Genomic DNA, 24,242 nt, shown 5'->3' on the forward strand with positions numbered 1-24,242 from the left:
CTATACACTACTCTACACTACACTATACACTACTAAACACTACACTACTATACACTACACTATACACTACTATACACTACACTATACACTACTATACACTACACTACTATACACTACACTACTATACACTACACTATACACTACTATACACCACTACTATACACTACACTATACACTACACACTACACTACTATTCACTACACTACTATACAATACACTTTTCACTACACTATACACTACACTAATCTACACAACTAAACACTACACTACTATACGCTACACTACTATACGCTACACTACTATACACGACTATACAGTAAGCTACTATACACTACGCTACTATACACTACACTATACACTACACATTTGGCTCTATGGAGGCCTGCCGTTCAGCGATTAGTCGTTAAGAGGGGTTCTATTGTACAGAACAAATGTATTAGACTGGAGCAATCCAATGAGCTACGAGCGGGGGCTCTGGGGAGCTCCTCCACAGGTTTTTTGGCCGACCCGCCCACGCTCGCGAGACATCTTGAAAGAGATGCGAGTCCCCACACTTTCCCCCACCAAATGCGACCTGTTGATTGACTGCGTGGTGCACCCCGTTTATCATGCTGGGTGGACAGAGGTGGTGCGGGGGGAGGGGATTTGAGAAATTTGCCCCATTGTTTTAACTGGAGAGAGAGCTGTATATCCTGTATAATGTGTCCACATATACACACACACACGATATATTTAATCATTTAGAAGGTCGGTCTTGCGTCGAGAAGAGGAAAGTCTGGAACCTGGATTGAACTGGGGCAAGGGGTCGACAATGCTGATGGTCACAGGGAGGGAGTTCTGGACTGTGTGTGAGGGTTATGGAGCGCCAAGGTTGGCGAGATGTTAACTACCTCGCCTGGTACGCAGGAGGTCGTGGGTTCGATCCCGTACCTGACGCCTGCTGCTGTATATTTGGAGTTTGCACGTTCTCCCCGTGGGCGCGTGGATTTTTTGCCGGGTCCTTCACCGGTTTTTCCCTCCACATTTCGCATCAACGTGCGTTCAGAGTGTTTGGCTGCTATACATTTCCACGGGATAAGCTACTTTGGTGAGCTGTCATTTGTGACCAGGTCGCTTTGGAAAAATATCTGTTCAGCTCAGTGGGCCTTACCTAGTGAAATAAAAAATAGTTTAGCATAAAAAAAGTGTAGTTTATAGTTTTAGTTTCAAGGCCCAAAACATCAAGCGGCCAGCAATAAACAGCACTCTTGAAGGTGTAATAGAGACGAGTTAATGTGTTCCTGGAACTAAGGAAAGCTATTATAAGAGCATGGGAAAATAGACGATTGGAGGGAATTACAAACGGAGCAGTGCGAGGGAAGAAGCAGAGAGAGAAGTATCGGGGCCTGACGTGTGGTGGTTGGGTGAGTGAGTGAGTGGGTGAGTGGGTGAGTGGGTGGGTGAGTGGGTGAGTGAGTGGGTGAGTGAGTGGGTGAGTGAGTGGGTGAGTGAACTAAAGATTCTGATTCTGTCAACGAATCCGACGTGAGGAGCGGTAGGTGTAGCGGTTAGCGCTACGCTGCGCTACGAACCCGGCGACTCGGGTTTGTTTCCCGCTCACGACCAACACCAGTGACGATTATTTGAACCAGGTGTGGGCCTCCCCTAGGTCGACTCAGCCTCAAGCGAGTACCTGGTGCGGTGTGTAAACATCGCCACTTTGGAGACAAAGGCGGCCGGGCGTGGTGCTGACCACCCACCCCCTCCTGTGCCGTGCCGGCCTTCATAGGTGCTCGCTAACAGCACTTGCCCCAAAAGTATGTTAAGCCTTTGCGGGTGATCTTTGTCTTTGTGCGCGCAGGACCACGGCATCCCGACGGACATGGGCTACGCTGTGGCGCCGCACCACTCGGGCGTCTACCCCGTGCACACGCAGCTGTACGAGGCGTGGAAGAGCGTGTGGAACATCCGCGTGACCAGCACAGAGGAGTACCCGCACCTCAAGCCCGCGCGCTTCCGCCGTGGCTTCATCCACCGCGGGATCAAGGTGAGCGAGCGAGCGGGCGGACGCCGGCTAGCGACCACCGTGCCGTGAATCCGGCAGCGACCTTGGGCTCGATTACCCGGCGACGGACGGCGTTGGTGGCGGGCGATAGCGCGGTGGGCCGTTGGATTTAAGGCCGGGAAGAAGCCGACCAGTGAGCTATGGGGGGGGGGGGGGCCTCTTTTTTCACAGGTTTTCCAGCCCCAAGCTCGGATTGGCGGCGGCGGAAAACGACGGAGGAAGTTTAAATTGGTAGATAAATGAAGCCGTAGCACGTGCAACTCGAACGAAACAACAGAGTGATAGAGAAGAGTAAAAAACGAAACGAACTCGCAGGAATAGTAAACATTTTTACTATACTTGCAAATTCGCTGTTGTCAAATCAGAGTTGCAAATGTGGCTGCAGTTGACATCCAGCGTGACTTGTCGAGCATTCGTTGATGGTCAAAACTCCTCGAATCGAGAAACGGGGACACAAGGGGATTCCAAACGGTGTGGGTACCGCAACATCAACCCGCCTTGCCCCCTCCTCCCGCCCCCAGCCCTTCAACAACCTGCACAGACTAGCTTGGTGAAGTATGGTTAAACGACCCCGGGTGCGTAGTGGTTAGCGCACGATGCTACGGACCCGGTGGCCTGACTTTGATCCTCAGCTGCAGCTGCTGTATTTACAATTGGACTTCTTTGTTCCGGTTTACGCTTTGATCGCCGTGTCGGGCTATCAAGAGGGCGAGTCCCTGATGGCAACACCGCTTTTCACTGGAGCTACGGGCGTTTTGAGCTCTTGCCTCCATTGCTGGTGCGGGATGAGCGGGAAGAATTGGATCCGTTACGGTGAAAAGTACGTCGAAGGATACACGGTGCAGCTATTCCTTCGTTTATTCACGCACTCGCCATCCGCGATGTTGGCTCTCCGCGAATCGCATCTGGAACTCTGCTGCGTCTATGTAGGAGGAGTCACGACATCATCATCACCGCCATCATCATCGCCATCATCGTCATCATCATCGCCATCATCACTGCTGTCATCACCATTGTCATCATCATTGCCATCATCATCGCTGTCATCACCATTGTCATCATCATCGCCATCATCACCGCCATCACCATCATCATCGCCATCATCACCGCCGTCATCATCGTTACTATATTCTTCTATTGTGCAGCATTATTATAATTTACAGTGAGTTAAGTTACAAACTATTACTTAATATTTGAATACAAATTTTTCTTTAATGTATGTTTATTATAACCAATTTGTATATTTTTACGTTATGAGTATTTTCATGTATTTAATAGCTTGTTTAGGTCTTTATTTAAGGTAATTCATAAAAAAATATATAGATATTCGTAGGCCAAGATCATCATCCGCGAAATTTGCTATTCGCATCTTCAGAACGTATCCCTCGCGAATGATGAGGGTTATACGGCATTAATATTCAAATAAATCTTCCTCTATGACTACAGAATGAGAAACTGGGTCAAAGTGTTGAGGATCATATTTGTAAAACCCATATACTTTTAGCTGTTCAACACGATATTAGTCATGTGTTTCTGTGTATACCGAGTGCCAGCACAGCTAAAACTATTTCATTTCCTTTTTAAATCGAAGCATATGTAAACTAAAAGCCTTATCAAGTCCAGTATTTGTGCGCGTCTATTTATGTGTGCGTGTCTGTGTATGCGTGTCTCTTTCTCTGTGTGTGCATGTTTGTGTGCGTGTCTTTGTGTCTCTCCCTCTCTTCATGTGTGCACGGGTCTCTGGGTCTTTGTGTGTGGGTGTGCGCTTGAGTGAGTGTGTGTATACAAGTGTGGGTAGCGGTAGTGTCGTGGTTTGCGCGACCCGGGTTCGATTCCCGCTCACGGCGAACACCAGTGACGATTATCTTAACCGGTCCGAGGTATCCCCAAGGTCGACTCGGCCTCAAATGAGTACCTGGTGCGATGTTGAAACATCGCCACTGGGGAGACAAAAGAGCACCGGCCTTCAAAGGTGCTCGCTAACAACACTTGCCCCAACAGTCTGTTCAGGCTATTCGGGGGAATCTTTGTCTTTTTGTGTATACAAGTGAGAGCTGCCACAAAGTGGTCTGCGTACTGCGCTACAAACCTGGGTTCCGATTTCTAGCTCGTGCTACAATCGGGAGCAAGTGATGCCTGCACTGGTCCTGGGCATCACCTAGCTTAGTTCAGCCTTAAATAAGTGCCTGGTGTGGTATTGTCAACATCTGCATCGTCATTGTGGTCTGGGAGGGGTCCTGGCCACAGCTGCTGGCCATGAAGTGGTGCTCACTAAGAGCACTTGTTCCAACAACCGATACAACTACACGAGGATGTTTGCCGTTGTATCTTTACGATTGTGGGGAGCGTGAGTGGTAGTGTAGCGGTGAGCATGCGAGTGGAATGGAGCACGGCGTGTTTAGCGTGCGTGTGCGTGTGTGCCGCATTCGTTAACAAAATGACCGGGGAAAAATGTGGCTCGGTGAAATCCCAAATCTGGCAACACTCTCAAGCACAGGGTATAATTATACAAGTTTGTATGCGCTAGCTTTCTCTTTCCTTAGTTATATTTAATGAGAATCAAGTAAACAAAAAAAAGTGAAAGTCAAGCAACCGAGCCGCGTAAGTGAGCATTTAGGTGGCGGACATTCCACAGTCATACGGCTGATTCTCGTGTTACCCAATAGGATAACCACAGGGAGCGCTCCGCAAAGTGGTACTTACATTATCTTATAATGTTTTCATGAAATTCCACGGACAATATACGAATGGTGCCCTCTCTCAGTAGGGCTCAGTTTTAATTTTAATTCAAGCAGGGACACACACTGCTTGGGTGGCCTTCTGCAACAACGAGTGAGACGTATGTATATGTACGTACGTATGTTGAACTGATTTTCGCACCGTTCTTTGCCGACCGTGCTAATCGGAGGTGCGAGACGCTTCGAGTTTGGCGCGGGGATCGTCGTCGCTATCATAGCCAAAGTCGGCCGAAGCAGGAACAGGGACCCATCGAGAGGAGGGAATGGGCTGGATGGTTAAACATCCAAATCCGTTTACAATTCGACCCGAGGACTTGCACCTCTACAGATGCTGAGCTGCAGGATGCACGTGGGAATTGGGATCCACAAGGTTGGAAGGGATTTGTGATGAAGGTGAATTTTGAGAGTTATGTAAGCCATGTGTGTCTGTGTGTGGTGTGGGGGAGCGGTAGTGCAGTGCACAGGGCCAACAGATTATCTGGACTGGTCGACTCAGCCTCAAATGAGTTCCTGGTGTGGTGTGTAGTAAACATCATCACCCCCGCCCTCATTTGCCTTGCTGGCCTTCATAGGTGCTCGCTAACAGCACTATCAAGGCTATTGGTGGCTTGGTTTTGTTTGGAAACCTTTGTATTTTTATTTGTGGGGACCGGTAGTTGTGCGGCTAGCTCACTGCACAATGAACCCAGCAGCCCAAGTTCAATTCCTGGCCAGGGCTAAGATCAGTGGCGAATATTGAGCCCCCACCCCCACTAGGTTAGCTCAGGCTGAAATGAGTAGCTGATGTGGGCGTGGTGCTGGCCACACAATGCCCTCTCGTGCGCAGTGCCAGCCTTCGAACGTGCCCGTTAACCTCACTTGCCCCGATAGTCTGTGTAGGCTATACGGGGAATCTTTGTCTTTGCATGTACTTTAAGTATCTGTGTTATGAATAGGTTTGTTTTGATCAGTTTTTTAATTGTGTGTAATATTTTAAAATCTGGAATATTCCCTGGTGACTTTACAAACCCAAGCGTGTGCAGTGGTGCGTACTCTTCCAAATGATGCCACGGGGTTTATTTGTTTTTAACGCTGTCTTTGTCGTTGGTGGCTCTGTTTCGTCCGGCAATACTGAATTTACCACATGGCCAGCAGAGAGGGAATTTCGAATATATCACTGCCACCATCACTGCAACCTCCACCCACCCACAGCCGTGTAAATCACGAGGATCGACCATGTCAGCCTTCTTCTAGTAAAGGCTCTGCCCGCCACTGCCTTTAACAGAGAAATGTAATTTTAACATCGAGTTTCGCTTGTCATATCTGGCTCGGCTCAGCTCTTGAATATTTAAGCGATGCTCTTAGCTCGTCTCCAGCCACAGCAGCCTTTTAATCGCCGACCATCGTAGCGCACTCTGGCCAGTCTTCGCCACGGCGCCGCTGTGACGAGATGTGAACTGCCTCGCCTGGTATACAGGAGGTCGTCGGTTTGATCCCCACCCTGACTCAGATGGCTGCCGTATATTTCAAGTCTACATTTCCCTATCCTCGCGGTCGCGTAGATTTTTCTCCGGGTCCTCCGGTTTTTACCTCCACACTTAGAGACGTGCGTTTAGAGTATTTGGCTGCTATACATTTCCACGTGATGAGCCACTTCGTTGAGCTATCATTTGTGGCCCGGTCGCTTCTGGAAACGATCTATATAGCTCAGTGGGCATTACCTGGTAAAATACAAAATAGTTTTGTTTATGGATGCTTTCCCCCCGCTTCCTCTACATGACATAGGCTTTGCAATGATTAATCAAATAAAGCCACCATCACTATTATTATAACTACTATTACGGTTTGTTTACACGTTCCACATGGAATTAAAATGTACAAAATCGGTTTAAAGTGGGTGTGTATTCCTGGGGTGTAACAATGGGGTGATTTATGAATTAATGTAATTTTTAAATAGGCATGCATCTGATCAGTAATTGGGTTCATGTGATCCCTGCACCCACTAGAGGCCGCTACACTAATCTCCTTGTTTAGAGATTTTTCATCAATATAAAATCTCAACCATGGTTCGCAAAAAAGTCATTGACTCATAATAAAGTTGAATCGCTACACTCCTTGTGTTTAAGATACGTCCCGTGTTGCAAATGGTCAGTTCAGTAATCTATGGGGCAGCAGCAATGGAAATTTCTGAATTCAAAGCCAAAGTGATTTCGCGCACAAATGAGCATTGAGACAAATGCTCATCTCCCGTTCACAGCCCTGGGCCAGTGATGGAAAATTCCACAATTTTTCGACGTCAATATCCGCTGTCCACAAGATTATTCTTTAGCCACTGCATTTAGCGTTAATCCCGCAGGGCCACACACATATGCAGAGCAGGCTTTTGGGGCGGGCACTAAGTGTCTGACCCTGGCCCAGAGTCAGTTGGTGGAAATTCCACGTTCCTATGGTGGGGCAAGTCCTCGGAAAACAAGTGTCGACTTCAACACAAAGTGGGTTTTCCTTTTATTGACCCCGGAGGGATGATGAAGGGCTGAGCCAATCTCCGCATGCTGCATACGGAAATGCGGCTTCGTTTATCGTATTGTTGTTGCAGGTGTTCGCATTTCTTAAATCATCTTTTCATTGCCGAACCGTATTTCATATTGTGTGAATTGTCATCTTATCATATGAAGAAAGTAACCCTAAAATGCTCATCGTAATGAAAGGCAGTGCATCTTTCATGTGAACACATGAATTACAATTGTGCAAATTTATAATTGCCCATTATTTTTCCTTGCTCGTGCAACGGGTTGCTCTGTGTCCTCGTGTGACCGGCGAAATGACGGAATAGGCTTTGGGCAAGTCCATCTGCTTGAGCCCTTTATGATAAGGGGCAAAAACAATTTAATCAACATCCATAGATTTACACGAAGCTCTGCTCGTTGCCGGAAATCTCTTCATTAAATGAGATCAGATGTGAGAGACGAGGCTGGAGATGTTAAGCCCAGCATGCCGTCAACGGCTCGCTGCCAAGAGGCGGTTGATGAGCTAAAAATTAATGAGTTATTTAACGGAGGTAGCAAATTAACTACCCGCACCCAGTGCAGTATTTGTGCATGTGTCTAACCGTCATTTTCGATAGATGTTCACAAATCCGACCTTATCTCGCGTGCGGTATTGAATTCTTAATCCCGCGTACTTCTGAAGCGCAGCAACACACCGTGCTACGTTTCAAGCAGTCTGCAATTTATTTTCGTCCGGTAACCTAATTGTGCACACGCGGTGAGGCAACTGTCATTTTCTATCAATTTTCACAGATCCGACCTCTTCACACGATCACTTATACTCCAAATCCCCAGCGAGTCAGATAAGCGACGCTGAACCGTGTGTGCGAGCGAGCGAGCGGATAACTCCGCGAACCTTTCTCCTCCTCGTTCTTTGGCGAACAGGTTCTCCCTCGCCAGACGTGTGGCCTCTTCACTCACACCATCTTCATCAAGGAGTATCCCGGAGGCTCCAAGGAGCTGGACAAGAGCATCCAGGGGGGCGAGCTCTTCCTCACCGTGCTGCTCAACCCAGTAAGAGAGCGGGGGGTGGGGAGGGGAGGTTGCACCTCACGTACCTGCATCTTATAGCTCCCTCGGGGTGCCACAGAAGCAGCCTGGAGCCTGGAGCCATACGCACTGCAGGGCTTGGTCTACCGAGTCTCACAGACAGACAAAGGGGGAGTCGGCGCTTGCATTGGAAAGCCACTGAAGCTCTCAAGAAGGCCTGGTCCGGTTGGTCTGGGTCATTAAAGAATCACCAGGCCTGGTCCAGTCTTGGTTATTAAAGAATCACCAAGCCTGGTCCAGTCTGGGACATTAAATAATCTCTAACCAGGCCTGGTCCAGTCTTGGTTATTAAATAATCTCTAACCAGGCCTGGTCCAGTCTTGGTTATTAAAGAATCTCTAACCAGGCCTGGTCCAGTCTGGGTCATTAAAGAATCTCTAACCAGGCCTGGTCCAGTCTGGGTCATTAAAGAATCTCTAACCAGGCCTGGTCCAGTCTGGGTCATTAAATAATCTCTAACCAGGCCTGGTCCAGTCTGGGTCATTAAATAATCTCTAACCAGGCCTGGTCCAGTCTGGGTCATTAAAGAATCTCTAACCAGGCCTGGTCCAGTCTGGGTCATTAAAGAATCTCTAACCAGGCCTGGTCCAGTCTGGGTCATTAAAGAATCTTTAACCAGGCCTGGTCCAGTCTGGGACATTAAAGAATCTCTAACCAGGCCTGGTCCAGTCTGGGTCATTAAATAATCTCTAACCAGGCCTGGTCCAGTCTGGGTTATTAAGGAATCTCTAACCAGGCCTGGTCCAGTCTGGGTCATTAAGGAATCTCTAACCAGGCCTGGTCCAGTCTGGGACATTAAAGAATCTCTAGCCAGGCCTGGTCCAGTCTGGGTCATTAAAGAATCTCTAGCCAGGCCTGGTCCAGTCTGGGACATTAAAGAATCTCTAACCAGGCCTGGTCCAGTCTGGGTTATTAAGGAATCTCTAACCAGGCCTGGTCCAGTCTGGGTCATTAAAGAATCTCTAACCAGGCCTGGTCCAGTCTGGGTCATTAAAGAATCTCTAACCAGGCCTGGTCCAGTCTGGGACATTAAAGAATCTCTAACCAGGCCTGGTCCAGCCTGGGACATTAAAGAATCTCTAACCAGGCCTGGTCCAGTCTGGGTCATTTATACTGCTGAGCGGACGGACAGAGGCGGGGGAAATTAAGAAGCTTGCGCCGATGTTTCAACTGCCGCTCCGGGGGTTGGGGGCTACTGTGATTTAAGAGGCGTGCTTTTTTTGATAAAGGGTAAAAGCATTATCCCTTCCCTCTGTGGACATTAACGATTCTGTGTCTGTCTTCTGGAAGAGCTGGGGATGGAGGGGTGTGGGGGGAAGGGTTTGGGGTCTTGACCCTTCTGTCCCGTGGATAGAATTTCTCCGCAGCTCAATGAGGTCCCCGACCTGGCGAGTTTCCCACTTGCCGCCTAATTCCCGACATTGATTTTTTATCGAAAGGGGGAAGCATGGGGTGGGGAGAACGGGAGGGGGCACGCTGGATATCCCTGTAAACGAGATCCACAGCGTTGACGTTGACACAAGCACCTGGGATTTCCCGTGCTCCCAGACAGCTCAATCAGAAGCGCTCGTCAAGCGTGGGCGACACGACGTTTAGCTCCTCCTCCAGCAGCAGCAGCCGCGGTTCACCGAAGCGCCGCGTAGTCAAACATAGCGCGGTGTGGCGGCGTAGCTTGCAGGTGCGCAGGCGGTGCAACTGCACCGGAGACCCCACGGACTGCCGGAGCTGTGCACTTGGACAGAGCGTGGGTGGGTGGGTAGGTGGAGGGGACCCATTACATTATTTGCAGGATGGACCCATCTTGACCACGCTACACCACTGGCAGCATGTGTTGTGGTGTAGAAAAATAGCCTGGGCTTTGTTTCTTTGAGCCTTCAGGCTAAAGTTGGAAATGTCATTCTAAATATTTATTTATTGAAAGATGCTCCTTTGCTCGTGTGTTTATCCATCATTTTGCTTGTAATAATAATGAGACCGGAAATACGTGCGTGACTAGTAGACACAGTCGCAGCGAGAGGTCTGCTCGATGTTGTGTGCCTGGTCGTAAAAATATTTCCCATGTCTCCTGTTTTTTTTAATATCGAAACCAATTAATGGCTAACGCTAAGTGATAAATTAATTCACACGTGTGCAAAGCTGATAAAATAAAAGCCTCGTGGCTAAAACTAAGGCTTGCTTCCATTGTTTCCCCCCAGCGATATTCAAATGCCCGTGGATTTTGGTCAATTATTAAGAATCGCTGATGGTTACATTTGTAAAGAAAAAGCTCTCAGCTGTGGATGTTTGCGATCGTTAAAAGGCAGCTGCTAATTTGAGCACTGGCAGATGATTTACAAAATCCCATAGCCCTGTAGGGGTTCACTTGCGTGGGCGTGCAATGCTGTAGTTAAAGATCTGCTCAGGGATGGGCAGGTCGCCGGTTCAAATCCCCATCGCAGGTCGATGAGACCTCCGGAAATCTAGGGTTCTGGACGAATTAACCACGCGGTTTCACCCGTTAAACTTTAATTCACCGAACACTGACGAGTCCATTGATGGCAGATCCACGCCACGATTTCTTACTCCAGAGAGACGGTGATATTGTCTCTCTCCTTGCATGGGTTTTCACGGCCCGGTGCTGTGTACGGCTCTCTCTCTGATGTTGTTTTTCAGGCTGTGCCGTCGTGTTATTCAGCACGATGTCTGACGTTTCACCCCACGTGCTGGGAGCTTTTTCAGGAATTGAATTGGGCAGATCACTTTCCTGCTCGATTACAGAGCGTTGCCAGTTGCAGCAGCAGGCAACCACATATAACAAACGTTACCCCTGCAGCTACGTTCATCGCGATAGAAGATAATGAATTGATTGAGTTGAATTGTAAGCATGAGGCATGGCCCTTCATGGTATAATTTGGCAATACGTGAATCCTGAAATGCATATTCACAACTCTTGTTTGTATGGCCTTCCTCTCTTGATCACCACCTACACAAAATGATGCTGCCCACTCCACACTGTGACTAGAGATTCCTGGGTTTTTAGACACTTAAAAAATACATTCCCATTGTGTTCCCAGTGTTCGTGATGAACACGCTAAGTTTCTACTTTTGCATCCGTACTCCACAGACATCACAGTGCGCTAATTTTGTTCCATATTCCAGATTGAACGCGCACTATTGCACTGGGTTGTATCGCATGCCACCGCGAACACCACTTAAAATAAGACCCTTTCCTTTACCTTCTTCCCATTAGTTTAAAGGGGCCACCTGTTTTGCCCTAATGACGCCCTGCCCAGCTGCTATAGCTAAAGTCCATTCTGTGCTACCATTGATCCTCCTTGTACAGCCTTGGGGCTTCCTCTGCTCTGCCTCGAGACCCCTGACCTCAGCCTAAGGGGGGAGGGCGGGTTGGTTGCCTCCTTCAGCCTAAGGCGGTTGGGTTTATAAGTTGGGAAGACAAACATGAGGCTGCCACAGCGGTGTGCACGCATGCACGCTTCTTGTCATCGCAAGGGGAATATTGCTCGGGTCATTGCTACACCGGATGAAACGGGCGAGCCCCACGAGTGCTCGCCGGCCCGGACACGGTTACTCCCGTTGCGATCGCTTGACGTGACTCTCTCCGCCACTGTGTCCGACGTTTTTCGCTTACCACGTGCTGGGAACCGTGAAGAGAATCTCGCCCGGCACGATGTCCGGCGCAAACGCCGAACGACGAGCGGCGCGTCCCGAGAGCCGCACCTGGCGCGACCGCGAAAAGCTTTCGCAGAAGTTTTACTCGGCAATTATATGTGTTGACGTAGTAAGTCAACGTGGGGGGTGGCGGTGGTGGTGAGCTGGTTGAAAAACGGAAATTGGGCGCAGAGTAATTTGCTAGCGGATATTAAAAAAAATTAATCCCGATGGACTTGCAGTGATTTATTAGGGGCGACAAGGTAATGGGTAGCACACTGGACTTGCAAACCAGTGGTCGTCGGTTCGATTCTGTTCCTGGCAGCAGCAGTTCAAACAATGGCACAAGTTTCTTCAATTCAACCGCCATCTCTTCTGTCCACCGAGCATTGCGAATTGCGACACCGCAGTTCGTCGATCGGCAGTTCGCGGGCGGCGGGGTAAAGCGTGGGTACTCCCACTTATTTGTTTTATTGTTTTGTTTTACAGTACCAGGTGAGGCCCCACTGAGCTATACAGCCCTTTTTCAGAAGCGACCTGGCCACAAACAATAGCTCATCGAAGTGGCTTACCATCATGTGGCAATGTATAGCAGCCAAATACTCTTAAACGCACGTTTATAAATGGGGAGGGAAAAACCAACGCAACCATGGGGAGAGCATGCAAACTCCAAATATGCAGGCGTCAGTGTGAGGATCGCACCCGCGACCTCCTGTATACCAGGCGAGGTGGTTAACATCTCCTAGCCACCATGGCGCCCTCTCATAAGGCATCTGGTCAATGTGGACGAGTGGGCCAAAGTACCATCTAGAGGGGGCTCTCTCTAGAGCTTCCTGTAGCGGAGACGCTTCCGCCAGCGGTGGAGTGAGCAACCAATTGCAGCGCTGCACCTTCACCATTACCTCAGGCCATGACGATTGTTGACCCTGTGCGCGACGGTTGTCACCAATCGAGCCGACGGTTCTTACCGAAATCATCTCTCGGCGTGTCAGGAGAAGCGTCCGTGGCCACAGTCGTTGAGATCTGAGCCAAGCTGGGTAACAGCAGCAGCAGCAGCCGCTCGCCGCTCGGGTGTTGGCCCCCGAAACAGCGGCGGTTGACGCCGCGCGGAGTGACATCGGAGCCGACGGCGCATTACCTCGTCGTCCTGGGCGAGCCGCGGGGTGTGACGCGGGGGGGTGGCGGTGCGCGGTGTTCCTAACGAGGAGCTCGCTGTCACCGGCGAGAGCGGAAGGCACCGCAGGTTTTTAAAAAACGAGCTTTACGGAGACGCTGTTGTCACTGGCCCGAGGGCATGTTCCCTTGCCTCATCGCGGGGAGTCACAAGTTGTCCCCCCCTCCCCCTGACCCTCTCCTCCCCCCCAAATGGGCCCCTTCATCTGGCCGAGGCGCCGTGACACAGCATCGTAACGGTTCATTGACTCGCGGGTTGAATAGGATTTTTACGCTGCCGATACACGGCATGGAATCATGCGTGTAGGAATCGATCGCTACTGTACGACTGCGAATGTTACGAACTGTGATTGTAGTTTGTTGTCCTTCCCCCCCCCCCCCCCCCGAACCTTCAATGAGCACGGTTGGCTTCGTACGATGCAAAAGAAGTGCAACATACATACAGATGACATTGTGCAGAAGAGTGGTTACGCAATGGACAGAATGATTGTCAGGAGACAAAAAATGCTGTCTGATCTAAAATCAAAGCATGACCTTGCATGGTGACCCTCCATCCAGTCACAGAAGGAATGAGAGGTAGAATCTCAAATGTATATATACATATTAATTAGTAAATTTGGTATTTGCGCTGTGTTACACAGGCGGGCAAAGTTTGCAATGTGGTGTTACCCAATTAAATATCTTGCAGGTAACGTTTTCAAATCTGTCAAATTTGGAGCGTGACGCCGGCACTCGTGGGCCTCTACGCTTTAGTTGAATAACGTCCGGGGGATATTCTAACGTCCAACTGTGAAGGAGATAGCACGTAGCATTTATGGTCAATCCACCCGCAGTATTAATCAGGGTGGCCGCTTGGCTCGAACCGCGAACCTCTGCAGCAAGCACCCCACCCACCGCCCCCTGCCTCCACCGACCGTCATTTGCCCAAGACGTCGCCGTTACCTAGAATCGGCATCTTCATTTCGACTGCAGGAGGAATCCGATGAGCCGTGATGTCCAGCATGGGTGTGGGGTCAGCGAGTTTGGACAGCAAACGGTGCAACAAAAACGATACGAGTGCACAATAGGGAAAATGGTTACTAAATGTAAATAAGTAATAAATACAAGGCGGCAAAAAACACAACAACAGAACAGTCGCGGGACCACGCAAAGATATCACCGCACAGCAGCAGACCCGCAATAGAATGGCACGTGAACATTGAACTGTCGGTACACAGGTAATGAGCGAAGCCTTCGTCTGCTTCCCGTGACCCTCGCAGATCAGCATCTTCATGACGCACCTGTCCAACTACGGCAACGACCGTCTCGGGCTGCACACCTTCGAGACCCTGGTGGACTTCGTGGGCTGCTGGACAAACCTGCAGCTGGCGACGCTGCCGCCCGTGCAGCTGGCGAATAAGTACTTCCAGCTGTTCCCGCAGGACAAGGACCCCCTGTGGCAGGTGACAAAGACAAAGATCCCCCCCCCGTATAGCCTAATCAGACTGTTAGGGGCAAGTGCTGTTCACGTGCACCTATGAAGGCCGGATCGGTACACGAGGGGGTGGGTGGTCAGCACCACGCCCGGCCACCTTTGTCTACCGAGTGGCGATGTTCGTACACCGCACCAGGTACTCATTGGAGGCCGAGTCGACCTAGGGGAGGCCCAGGACCGGTTCAGATAATCGTCGCTGGTGTTGGCCGTGAGCAGGAAATCTAACTCGGTGACGGACGCAGCAGCAGCAGCAACAAAACAGCCGCCGCCATTCGCCACTAATCGGTAGTGACGCCACTATGGCGCTTGCACCAGGCTTAGTGAAGTGTCGAGCGATCTCTGCCGACAGGAGGTCATAGGACAGACCCAGGTGACGTGGGTTGACATGGCATGCGCTCCCTACTGTGCCCAACTTGCGGAGTTTTAGTGGACCCGGCGCCCCAGTAGAGGCTTCACGTGCGACCCCCGCCCAGGTTCTTGTGTGCCGAGCACTTTGTGTGTAGTTCTGTGATGTCATTCACTCTGCAGCACAAGGCTCGGAGCACCGAGCCGAAACGCAGTCTCACGACATAATGCTGACGAGTACAATCAAGATAAAATGACTGGGGGAAAAGTTCAAATCTAGTTTTTATCGGTCTCTCTTACCCAGCATCATGCAATGCCATTTCATGCTTTTTAAAAGAGCGCTTCACCACATTTTCATCGCCCTGTATATTTCATTAATTGCAGTTCTCACTGCTGGCATTATGCCCAGTTTAGTAAAAAAAACTAAATTAGTTTTTTGATGCCGTGGTCATTGATTGCACAAGCGGTTGCATTTTCGCCAAATAATGCATTTTATTTTAAATACCAAAAAACAATACAAAGGCATCATCCGTCTTCGCGGTGGTATTAAGTTCACATTTTATTGGCAGCTCTGTTAAAAAAAATATTCGTGTGCAACAACCATACCATATATCACTACTAATGAGCATCTGATCCCTTGATCTTAAACTTCATCAAACCTTTGCGCTTATCAAACATGTCACACCGATATTAGCGATTCAGCTATCTCACGCGATTGGCACCAAAACGTGACGCACAATCTGTCGCTTCCTCGGAAGCTTTGTACAGTCGTACCTTGGAGGCTTCTATTGCGCCAAGGTCATCGCAAAAACATGGCCCCGGCTGTCTGTCTGATATTTCCCTTTGGAATGTCCCTTTTCAGAACCCTTGCAACGACAAGAGGCACCAGGACATTTGGTCTAAAGAGAAGACCTGCGACCGCCTGCCCAAGCTGTTGGTGATCGGGCCCCAGAAGACCGGTCAGTGCTTATGCGAGGGAGCGCTTATTATTATTTTATTATTTTATGAACTCATTTAGGATGATTGAGGGTCCCAGTATCGGGGAGCTTAGTTTTGCTTCCGTTGGCTGCTTCGCAAAAGGAAAGCGCTGCTCCACCCCGGGGCCTCTCTCTCCCCCCCTCTCCTTGCCTCGTCCCAACTGGGCCATGATTTATTGCCGGCTGTTAAGTTAGCCGGGACGACGGTAAGCACTTGGGATCCCGCGCTAAAGGCCAGTGGTGAATGTGTTAATGTCCGCTGTGTGCATTTGCCATGAGATTGCCGGCGAGTTCAGGGCCGACCAGTTGGCCACCCGGCAGTGTGCGTTTTTGTTGTTTATTCACCAACAGCACAGACACAAAGACGCTTGGGTAGACGTCCTCCAAAGCGTCCTCCAAAAGCGACCGACGTATTAGCGCTCAATCGTAGCGATCTACGGCCGTGGCCCAGGGAGGATAGACAGGGTAGAGGAAGGGGGCACAGGGAGAAGGGTAGGAGGGCACAGAAAGAGGTGGGTGGTGTCGTACGTCATTTTTAGATTGTAAATATTGTGTATTTGCTCTCCAACACACCAGTGTGCTGTACTAGTAACGAATAGGCACGTTCTGTTTACGTGACAAACCTTACTAATTGGCTGTGTCGGGTGGTGGCTGGTTTAATGACGCATTTATATTTACGCGATTATGGATGTTTTAGCTGTAGTCTCGGTCTAGTCGATGATGCAGTTGGGATTTTAGTCAAATCGCAGTCAGCGGATTTTGCGTAGTCGTGGTGGAGACACGGCTCAAGCGGACACTCCCTCCCCTCCCTCCCCTCCCTCCCCTCCCTCCCCTCCCTCCCCTCCCTCCCCTCCCTCCCTCCCTCCCCTCCCTCCCTCCCTCCCCTCCCTCCCTCTCCCTTCCCTCTCCTCCCTCCATTATCATCAGGTCAGCCAATCGGTGAACTCAGTAAATATTTTTTACATTGCATATATAAATGAAATAAGACTACCATTGTTGGTGTTGCTCTGTGCACTGCAGTCTCTAACAAAACTACTAAACTATCTCAGGTCCACGTGTTCATCCAGACTCGTTAATGTAGCCTCGTCAAGTCGGTCACGCTTGGGCCTGTGGTGAGCAGCAGCCGTAGTCATGGTCACGAGCTTGAAAGCTTATCGGATTCCTCCAGTGTTAACACATATTCTGATTCATGCTCGATCATTTTTATCTGCTCCGAGTCATTGTCCACTATAATTATTAGGAGTATAATAATGATTATGTTTAAAAAGATACTTCATCAACGAATATTTTTCGCCGTACCTTTCGGTAACGACCGGTCGGTGTGAAGTACTCATCTTTGAATGTCCCACCCCCCCCCCCACCTGCTCAGACTCCGTAGGGATTTTAGTTTTTCCCCTCCACAAACGTAGATGCAGGAGAACTCTTGGGTCAGCCAGACCGGAATCCATCTTCACAGTGCTCTGTGCAGACCGGTGCACTCCTTGAACCTTTGCCCTGCTGCACACTCTGGTTCTGTGAAATAAGTGGCCCGGGTGTGAGCTGGCCTTGCCAGTATTTTCCTTTTTGTTGCCGTTGTTTTTTATCGTTGGTAAATATTAACACAGTCGAAGCTCTATCATTCGGCCTCCTTGGCTCTTCTTGAAAGAACTGCCTTGGCTTGTGTGTGCTTTGTAGAAAATCCCCCCCCCCCCGCCATGTTTATAGCCGGCTGCGGTTAATTTGGTAGCGACGCACAGGCACGCGTGTACCCGAGGGCACAGACGCGGGTTCATTATAAACGGGGCTCCGGTGTACAAGGGCGGCATACCAAATTATGTGGTGCACTTGTTCGTCGATGCGTCAATATGGTTTGCGGTCTTGCGTACGAGTGTGCGTGCGTGCTTGCGTGCATGCGTGCGTGCGTGCTTGCGTGCGTGCGTGTGCAGTCACACATATAAGTGGGAGCGGTAGGGCGGCGGTTAGCGCTACGCTGCGCTACGAATCCAAGTTTGATTTCCCGCTCACGGCCACCAACACCAGTGACGATTATCTGAATCAGACCTGGGCCTCCCCTAGGTCGACTCAGTCGCAAACGAGTACTTGGCAGAATGTGCAAACATTGTTACTAGAGAAACAAAGGTCGTGGTGCTGGCCGCCCACCTCCTCCGATGTCATGCCAGCCTTCACAGGTACTCGCTAACGGCTCTTGCCCCAACAATCTGTTAAGGCTATACGGAGGGGGGGATCTTTGTGTGGGCGGTGATGGTGCGGTATTTTGCTCACTGCTCTACAAACCAGATGATCTGGGTTCAATTCCCAGCCATGTCCGATATCAGAAAGTCACCTCAGCCTCAAAATTAGTACCTGGTGCGGTGTGTAAACATTCGTGCTGGGTAGACAAAAGCAGTAAAGACAGTCTTGATGTTTTTTGCCATGCCGGCACAAAGTAGACACTTCCCAACAGCGCCTGTTTCGATGAGACTCCTCGTTGTCGTATCCAACTATCCAATGGGCCTCCATCCTGCATTTGTTCTACTCTGTATTTCACCATTCCCGATTACTGATAAACCTCACACGGGGAACGTAAGAGTCTCTTCTGATGTTCGGCTAAGAGAGGCCTGGCGTGGTTACTCCGCGAGTAGTCGAGTGAACCTGCCTTCCGGGGCGATGCTCTGCTGACCGGTGTAATTTCAAACGGACGCTTCTCCACCTCGCGACACGATTTCAGTGACGTTCAGCCAGGACAAATAGAGAAGTGACAGTCAGAGTGAGGTCAACTCGGCGCTGTTTTGCGTTGCGCCGACCCGCCAGAGTTTTGTCAAATCTCTGCCGCACGCATTCTGGTGCCGCCTGCCTCGGATGCAGCGGCGGGCTCATTATTCATCTAAGCCGGAGGCATTGCTCCGTGGAGCCGGGGCTTCGTGGCACATTAATGAATTCACGTGGCTTCCTCGCCTTCAGCAGCGCCATCGACGCCGCGGCACGCGTCGCACAAAGCCCCGTCACCCCTCGCTCCAAAATCCCAGAGCAACCCCCGCGGCAATAACGACTCAATTAATATCGCACTCGACGAGAGACGGGTGGCTTGCCAACCTTTTTTTTTAAACGGTTAAAAATCACCTCTCAAGGCACCGGCGATTTGCGTTACGGAAATGCACCCCAAGTATCGCGCAGCCGCCCACGGTTGTCGGACTGGTTCAATTTCTCTCGCTCGCGTTGATTTTTTCTAAGGCAAGCTTGATTGGCTTGCCGATTGTTATTCCTGGGAAATATCACGTATGTCTGTGCGTCAATCCCCGTCTTGTTGTAGAACGCGCCCCATGTTTTAATGAAAGCTGCAAACGCCTAAACCGTTCGGTGTGAAACTTACCGCGGCTCATCGATGCCAGTGACATGTCCACCACAGCTCAGCAACGCTGATGAAACATACCACGGCATTTTCCCCTCGATATTTTATGGAACGTTACTGGGCTTGGCTTGAGGGAGGGTAATGGGTATCAGCGTTAGGTCTTACTGCTCAAGTGAGATATACTTATTGATGACACTGTATAAGAATTTTTTTTGTTCCTGGGTACTAAGTGTTATTTCGTAATTGCTTATGCCTCAAACGTATAGAAAATGGCTATTATTCCCCACAAACTTTGCTTTTGTGACCAGGACAGTGATACTTCGAAATTTACCTATTTTCAATGAGAAAACGGGCGAATTTGTGTTTTTTCGTTCACATAAACTCAGAAAAAAACAACATATGAATCAAAATTAACATGTATTTATACTAAAGTAATACAAAAATGACTACGAAAGATTTAGACACCAAGGCGCACTATGACAGGCGGGACTGGCCACAGCGGACCGAGTTCTCTGTGGGGAGGAACAAACTCGAAAAACTACTCGGTTCTAAATCTTTTTCTGTACTTTGTAGGCATAAGCAATTACAAAATAACACTTATTACCCAGGAAGAAAAATTGTGTTACATAGTGTAATTATCCTGCATCATTTTTATTATTTATTTTACCCTTTGCTGATGTAATAATATGAACAGGCTTTTAAAAGTTTCAAAGATAAAATGAGGTGTGAGACGGGATGTACCGCGCTAAAATAACTGTGGCCTGGTCTGGTGCAGATTAAATTAAACACTGCCAGTATAGCTTTTAAAGCAAAATTTGGCAACAAAATAAAAAAACGCAAAAATTATACAGTTTCAAAGCTCCCATTACGATGTGCACCGGCATGGTTAGAGTGTTACGTGCGTTGGAACATGCATGCGGTGTTTGTGCTATCCTTGCGTACGATTGCATTATGTTCAGGCGCTAATTGCCACAGTTGAGGTCTGCTACGCACGAGAGTGGCTTCAGGGGAGAGTTTGTGCAGTTCTGCTATAGGTCTGATGAAGGAGCGCAGGCTACATTGCGCTCCATGGCTGCTTGCATGTTCCTGTAGACATCTGCCGGCAGAATGTTTGCCTGAACGTGCAGCCAGAGGATTTGTGACAGTTTCAGCAAATCTGGTCTTGAAGCGCGTTGCGTTGCTTAATTGCGCGTCTGGTAGTTTTGTGTACGAGCTCCCCGGACCAGGCTGTAGGGCAGCGACTCTGCCCCTGGGTAGATCAGTGAGAGGGTGGCAGTTTGCAAGTCTTTCCCACAAGTTTCTGTTGCGGGGCGGTTCTTGACTTGGTGTTCAAGCACACGTACGCCTAACTAAAGCGTGCTCGTTTTATGCGTTCGTACTTGTGAGTCTTTGCTCGCATTCCTTTGCACAGTTAAATCCTCTGGCTCAACGGATGCTCCCTTAACCCTTTCCCGTTCCGAGACGTTTGCAAATTGCAGGGTGGGGTCCCCTTCACTGCTGAGTCTCGCAACGCACAAGCGGTCAGCTTTAATTTCATTCTGAGAGTCGTAGCGCCGCTATTTTTGTGTCGCTACAGAAAACTGTAGCGACACGACCACACTCTGCGATTGCTGACGCCAAACTGTGCCACGCGCCCTCCCGCATGGTCTTGTAAGAGCCTCGGTACCGATAACGTTTTTTTATCTTCTTCCGGTTTCCGTTCCGATGACGCGTATGTCATCCGAACGGGAAAGACGTGTGAGTTTGTAGTCCTCTTTCCCATGTTGCTCGATGAAGAAGAGCACTCGCGCATGTACCGCTTGCCGTGGCATTTGCCAATCGTGTTTCAATCCCTCGCTTGAGGTGAAGAGCGTTGAGTTGAGTTTGGAGGTGTCCAGCTTGAGTGAGCGATCAATGAGGAATTACAGGAACGTTTTAGCATTTTTATTGTTTTATTATTATTATCCTTATTAATGCTACTTTGTGTGAGCTGCATGAGTGGGGATTGTCTTTTTCTATGATGTGATACTACGTCAGACGGATATGGAATTAACCCCTCTCGTAATTCTACCAATCGCCATCATTCGGAGTTGCGATTCGGTTCAATAATTGATTCTTTGTTGTTAATATTGTGGTGTGTCTAGAATGACTGGGGTTTTTTTACCTGAACTAATTACATATGACGTATACACATCTAATACAATCATTTCTTCATTGCACGAATTGATGTTTGTGTAACCGGCATCAGCTGACCTGTGGCTGAGGTACATGTATAATGTTCGTGACGTTCGCAATGTTTGTGACGTCGCTGCCATCATCAACTATTATGATTGTCGCCATTAATTACTTTCTGTTTTCTTATTTATTATCCGTCACGATCGACTTGCGCGTGGCCCTGACCGCTCCCTTGAGGTTTTCTCTCGTAACTCTACGGGCGCCCGACATCGTCGCTGCTCTCCTCGTCCGCTCGCAAGCCTCGGGAAACGTCGCCAACGCCGGCACGACGCGCGGCATTGCTCCGATGTAGTGACACCGTTTCCCGCGCCCCTCCTGGCCCCAGGCACCACGGCACTCTACACGTTCCTGAAGCTTCACCCGGCCATCACGAGCAGCTTCCCCAGCCCTGCGGCCTATGAGGAGGTGCAGTTCTTCAACGGCGCCAACTACCACCGAGGCCTCGACTGGTCAGCGCGCAAATCCCGCTCGCTCGCAAAACCCGCGTCACTCGCCAACACGCACGCACTCGCGCATTACAAATACGCGTGGAGTTAAACTTTTTTTTATTTTACCAGGTAAGGCCCACTGGGCTCGACAGCTCTTTTTCAGAAGCGACCTGGCCACAAATGATAGCGCAACGAGAAGTGGCTTATCACGTGGAAATGTATTGCAGCCAAATACTCTAAACGCTTGATGTTGATTCTAAATGTGGAGGGAAAACCGGAGGACCTGGAGAAAAATCCACGCGACCACGGTGAGAGAGAGATACAAACTACTGTACAGATGTACAGGCGTCAGGGTCGAGATTGAACCCACGACCTCCTGTATACCAGGCGAGGTAGATCTCAAGTGCACACGCGCCCACGAGATTGTACACATATTGCCTACACGCAAACCTGCATACACAGGCACATACTTAATATTTACCAATGGAGCCCATGTAGAGTGTTGGGGCAGGTGCTGTTAGTGACCGTGTAACAAACTCTTCCCTAGCTTGACTTAGCCTTAATTGAGCACGTGGGTTTGATACATCAACATCAACATTGGGGAGACAAAGTTGGCTGTTCACGGTGCTAGCCACACCTTATTCATCATCATCAGCTGCCACGAGCAACTGACCGCTGGATGAAGGCTGCCATCTCTCGCGATCTTGCGATGTAATTATATCCACATAGCTCCTGCACACGAACTGATTTAATTGCGCGCTACGTACGGTGGAAAAGAAGTTCGACGTACAGTACATACAAAGGCTATTAATGGGCGGTTGGGGGGCGATCTTTGACTATTTCGAAAATCTTGGGCTTCATCGCCCCCCTATTGGAAAACGAATGCCAATTTGCATGCCGGTGGTGGATCACACTTGTGCTGCTGCGCAAGAGCGCAAAAGTGTGGTCGCCACATCTACGCCTCTATATAAGGAATGAAACAGGTGGACTCCTCCACAAATCTGGCTTTTGCCTGATGAAGCTGGTTGTAATTACTGGCGAAACGTCGTACTCAGATTGTGAATGTTGTGGCTTGGCTCTCCAACACACCGGTGTGCTGTACTCGTGATGAATTGGCACGTTCTGTTTAGTTGGCTGTGTCGGGTGGTGGCAGGTTTTAACGACACATTTATATATTTATGCGATCTAACCCAAAAAAACTCTATTATGGATTACTTGGAATTGCTTCGGGATTTAAGTTGCCCCATCGATGCAAATCCTTGATCTTTGTGCCCCACCCGCACGTCCGCCCTGCTCCCCCCCCTCCCCGCCCTTTCCAACCGGGCCCCCCAATTGTGTACAGGTACATGGAGTTCTTCCCGGCGCCGTCGAACCGCAGCGCGGAGCTGTTGTTCGAGAAGAGCGCCACGTACTTTGCGAGCGAGCCGGCGCCGCACCGCGCCTTCGCGCTGCTGCCCACCGCCAAGCTCATCACCATCCTCATCCCGCCCGCCGACCGCGCGCACTCGTGGTATCAGGTGTGGCAGCGCACGCCCCCCTCACCTCACCTGTCACCCCGTCTCACCTGTCCCCTCATCAGCCCTGTCCAAGCCTTACGTGCTGTGCTGGCTTTTATAGGTGCTCACTAATAGTCTATAAGGCTATATGGCGATATGTATATTAAGTGCGTTTGCGTGTTTTTTTGAGTGTGTGTTTCAGCGTGCGTGTGTGTACATGCACGTGTAAGATCTGGGGAAAGTCCCATCGGTGAGCTCCTCCGGCAGGCAAGGCTGCGTTGGCTGGGTCATGTAGCCCGCATGCCCAGCCACCGTATGCTTAACAGCTTTTGTTTGGCCGAATCGAGGGGGCTAAACGGGCGCGGCACGGGCTAGAGAAGAGATGTGACGTGGTACAGGAGGACGTGAAGCTGAGTGGACTTGCCGATGACTTGTACCAGCGGTGTCAAGATCGGCCTCTGGAGGAGGCTCGTTAAGGACGCTACTGGGCAGTTGGAGGCAGTCGCCCTCCAACAACAACGGAGGGCGGAGAAGCGACGCTCACAACAACGAGCGGAGTGCCGGGTGTCTAAAGCACAGCAAGTTAGCACAGTAGGGGGCACAGGTGGTGCATCAGCCAGTCGTCTCAGTCATCTCAGTCAGTCAACCCGTGGCACTTGGGTCTGCCCCGTGACCTCCTGCCAGCGGGCGTTCGACACTTCACGTGGCCTCAAGGTGCACATGGCCTGGCACAAATGTCGTGGTGACGTCACTGCCACTTAGTAGCGAATGGCGGTTGTTGTTGTGTACGATTGTGTTGCTA

General features: G+C 49.9%; 1 protein-coding gene across 2 annotated transcripts in view; it reads left to right on the forward strand.

Moving 5' to 3' along the window:
• LOC144946607 (bifunctional heparan sulfate N-deacetylase/N-sulfotransferase 2-like) overlaps positions 1–24,242 on the forward strand; it is a 76,801-nt gene that overhangs the window by 37,787 nt on the left and 14,772 nt on the right. For both annotated transcript variants that reach the window (XM_078875622.1, XM_078875623.1), the window contains exons 5-10: positions 1,841–2,026; positions 8,193–8,321; positions 14,438–14,620; positions 15,860–15,956; positions 21,842–21,965; positions 23,287–23,461. In XM_078875622.1, the coding sequence (XP_078731748.1) occupies positions 1,841–2,026; positions 8,193–8,321; positions 14,438–14,620; positions 15,860–15,956; positions 21,842–21,965; positions 23,287–23,461 (894 nt within the window). The remainder of the gene's footprint in view (positions 1–1,840; positions 2,027–8,192; positions 8,322–14,437; positions 14,621–15,859; positions 15,957–21,841; positions 21,966–23,286; positions 23,462–24,242) is intronic.

The sequence above is a fragment of the Lampetra fluviatilis genome, chromosome 41, assembly GCF_964198595.1.
Source record: "Lampetra fluviatilis chromosome 41, kcLamFluv1.1, whole genome shotgun sequence".
NCBI lineage: Eukaryota > Metazoa > Chordata > Hyperoartia > Petromyzontiformes > Petromyzontidae > Lampetra > Lampetra fluviatilis.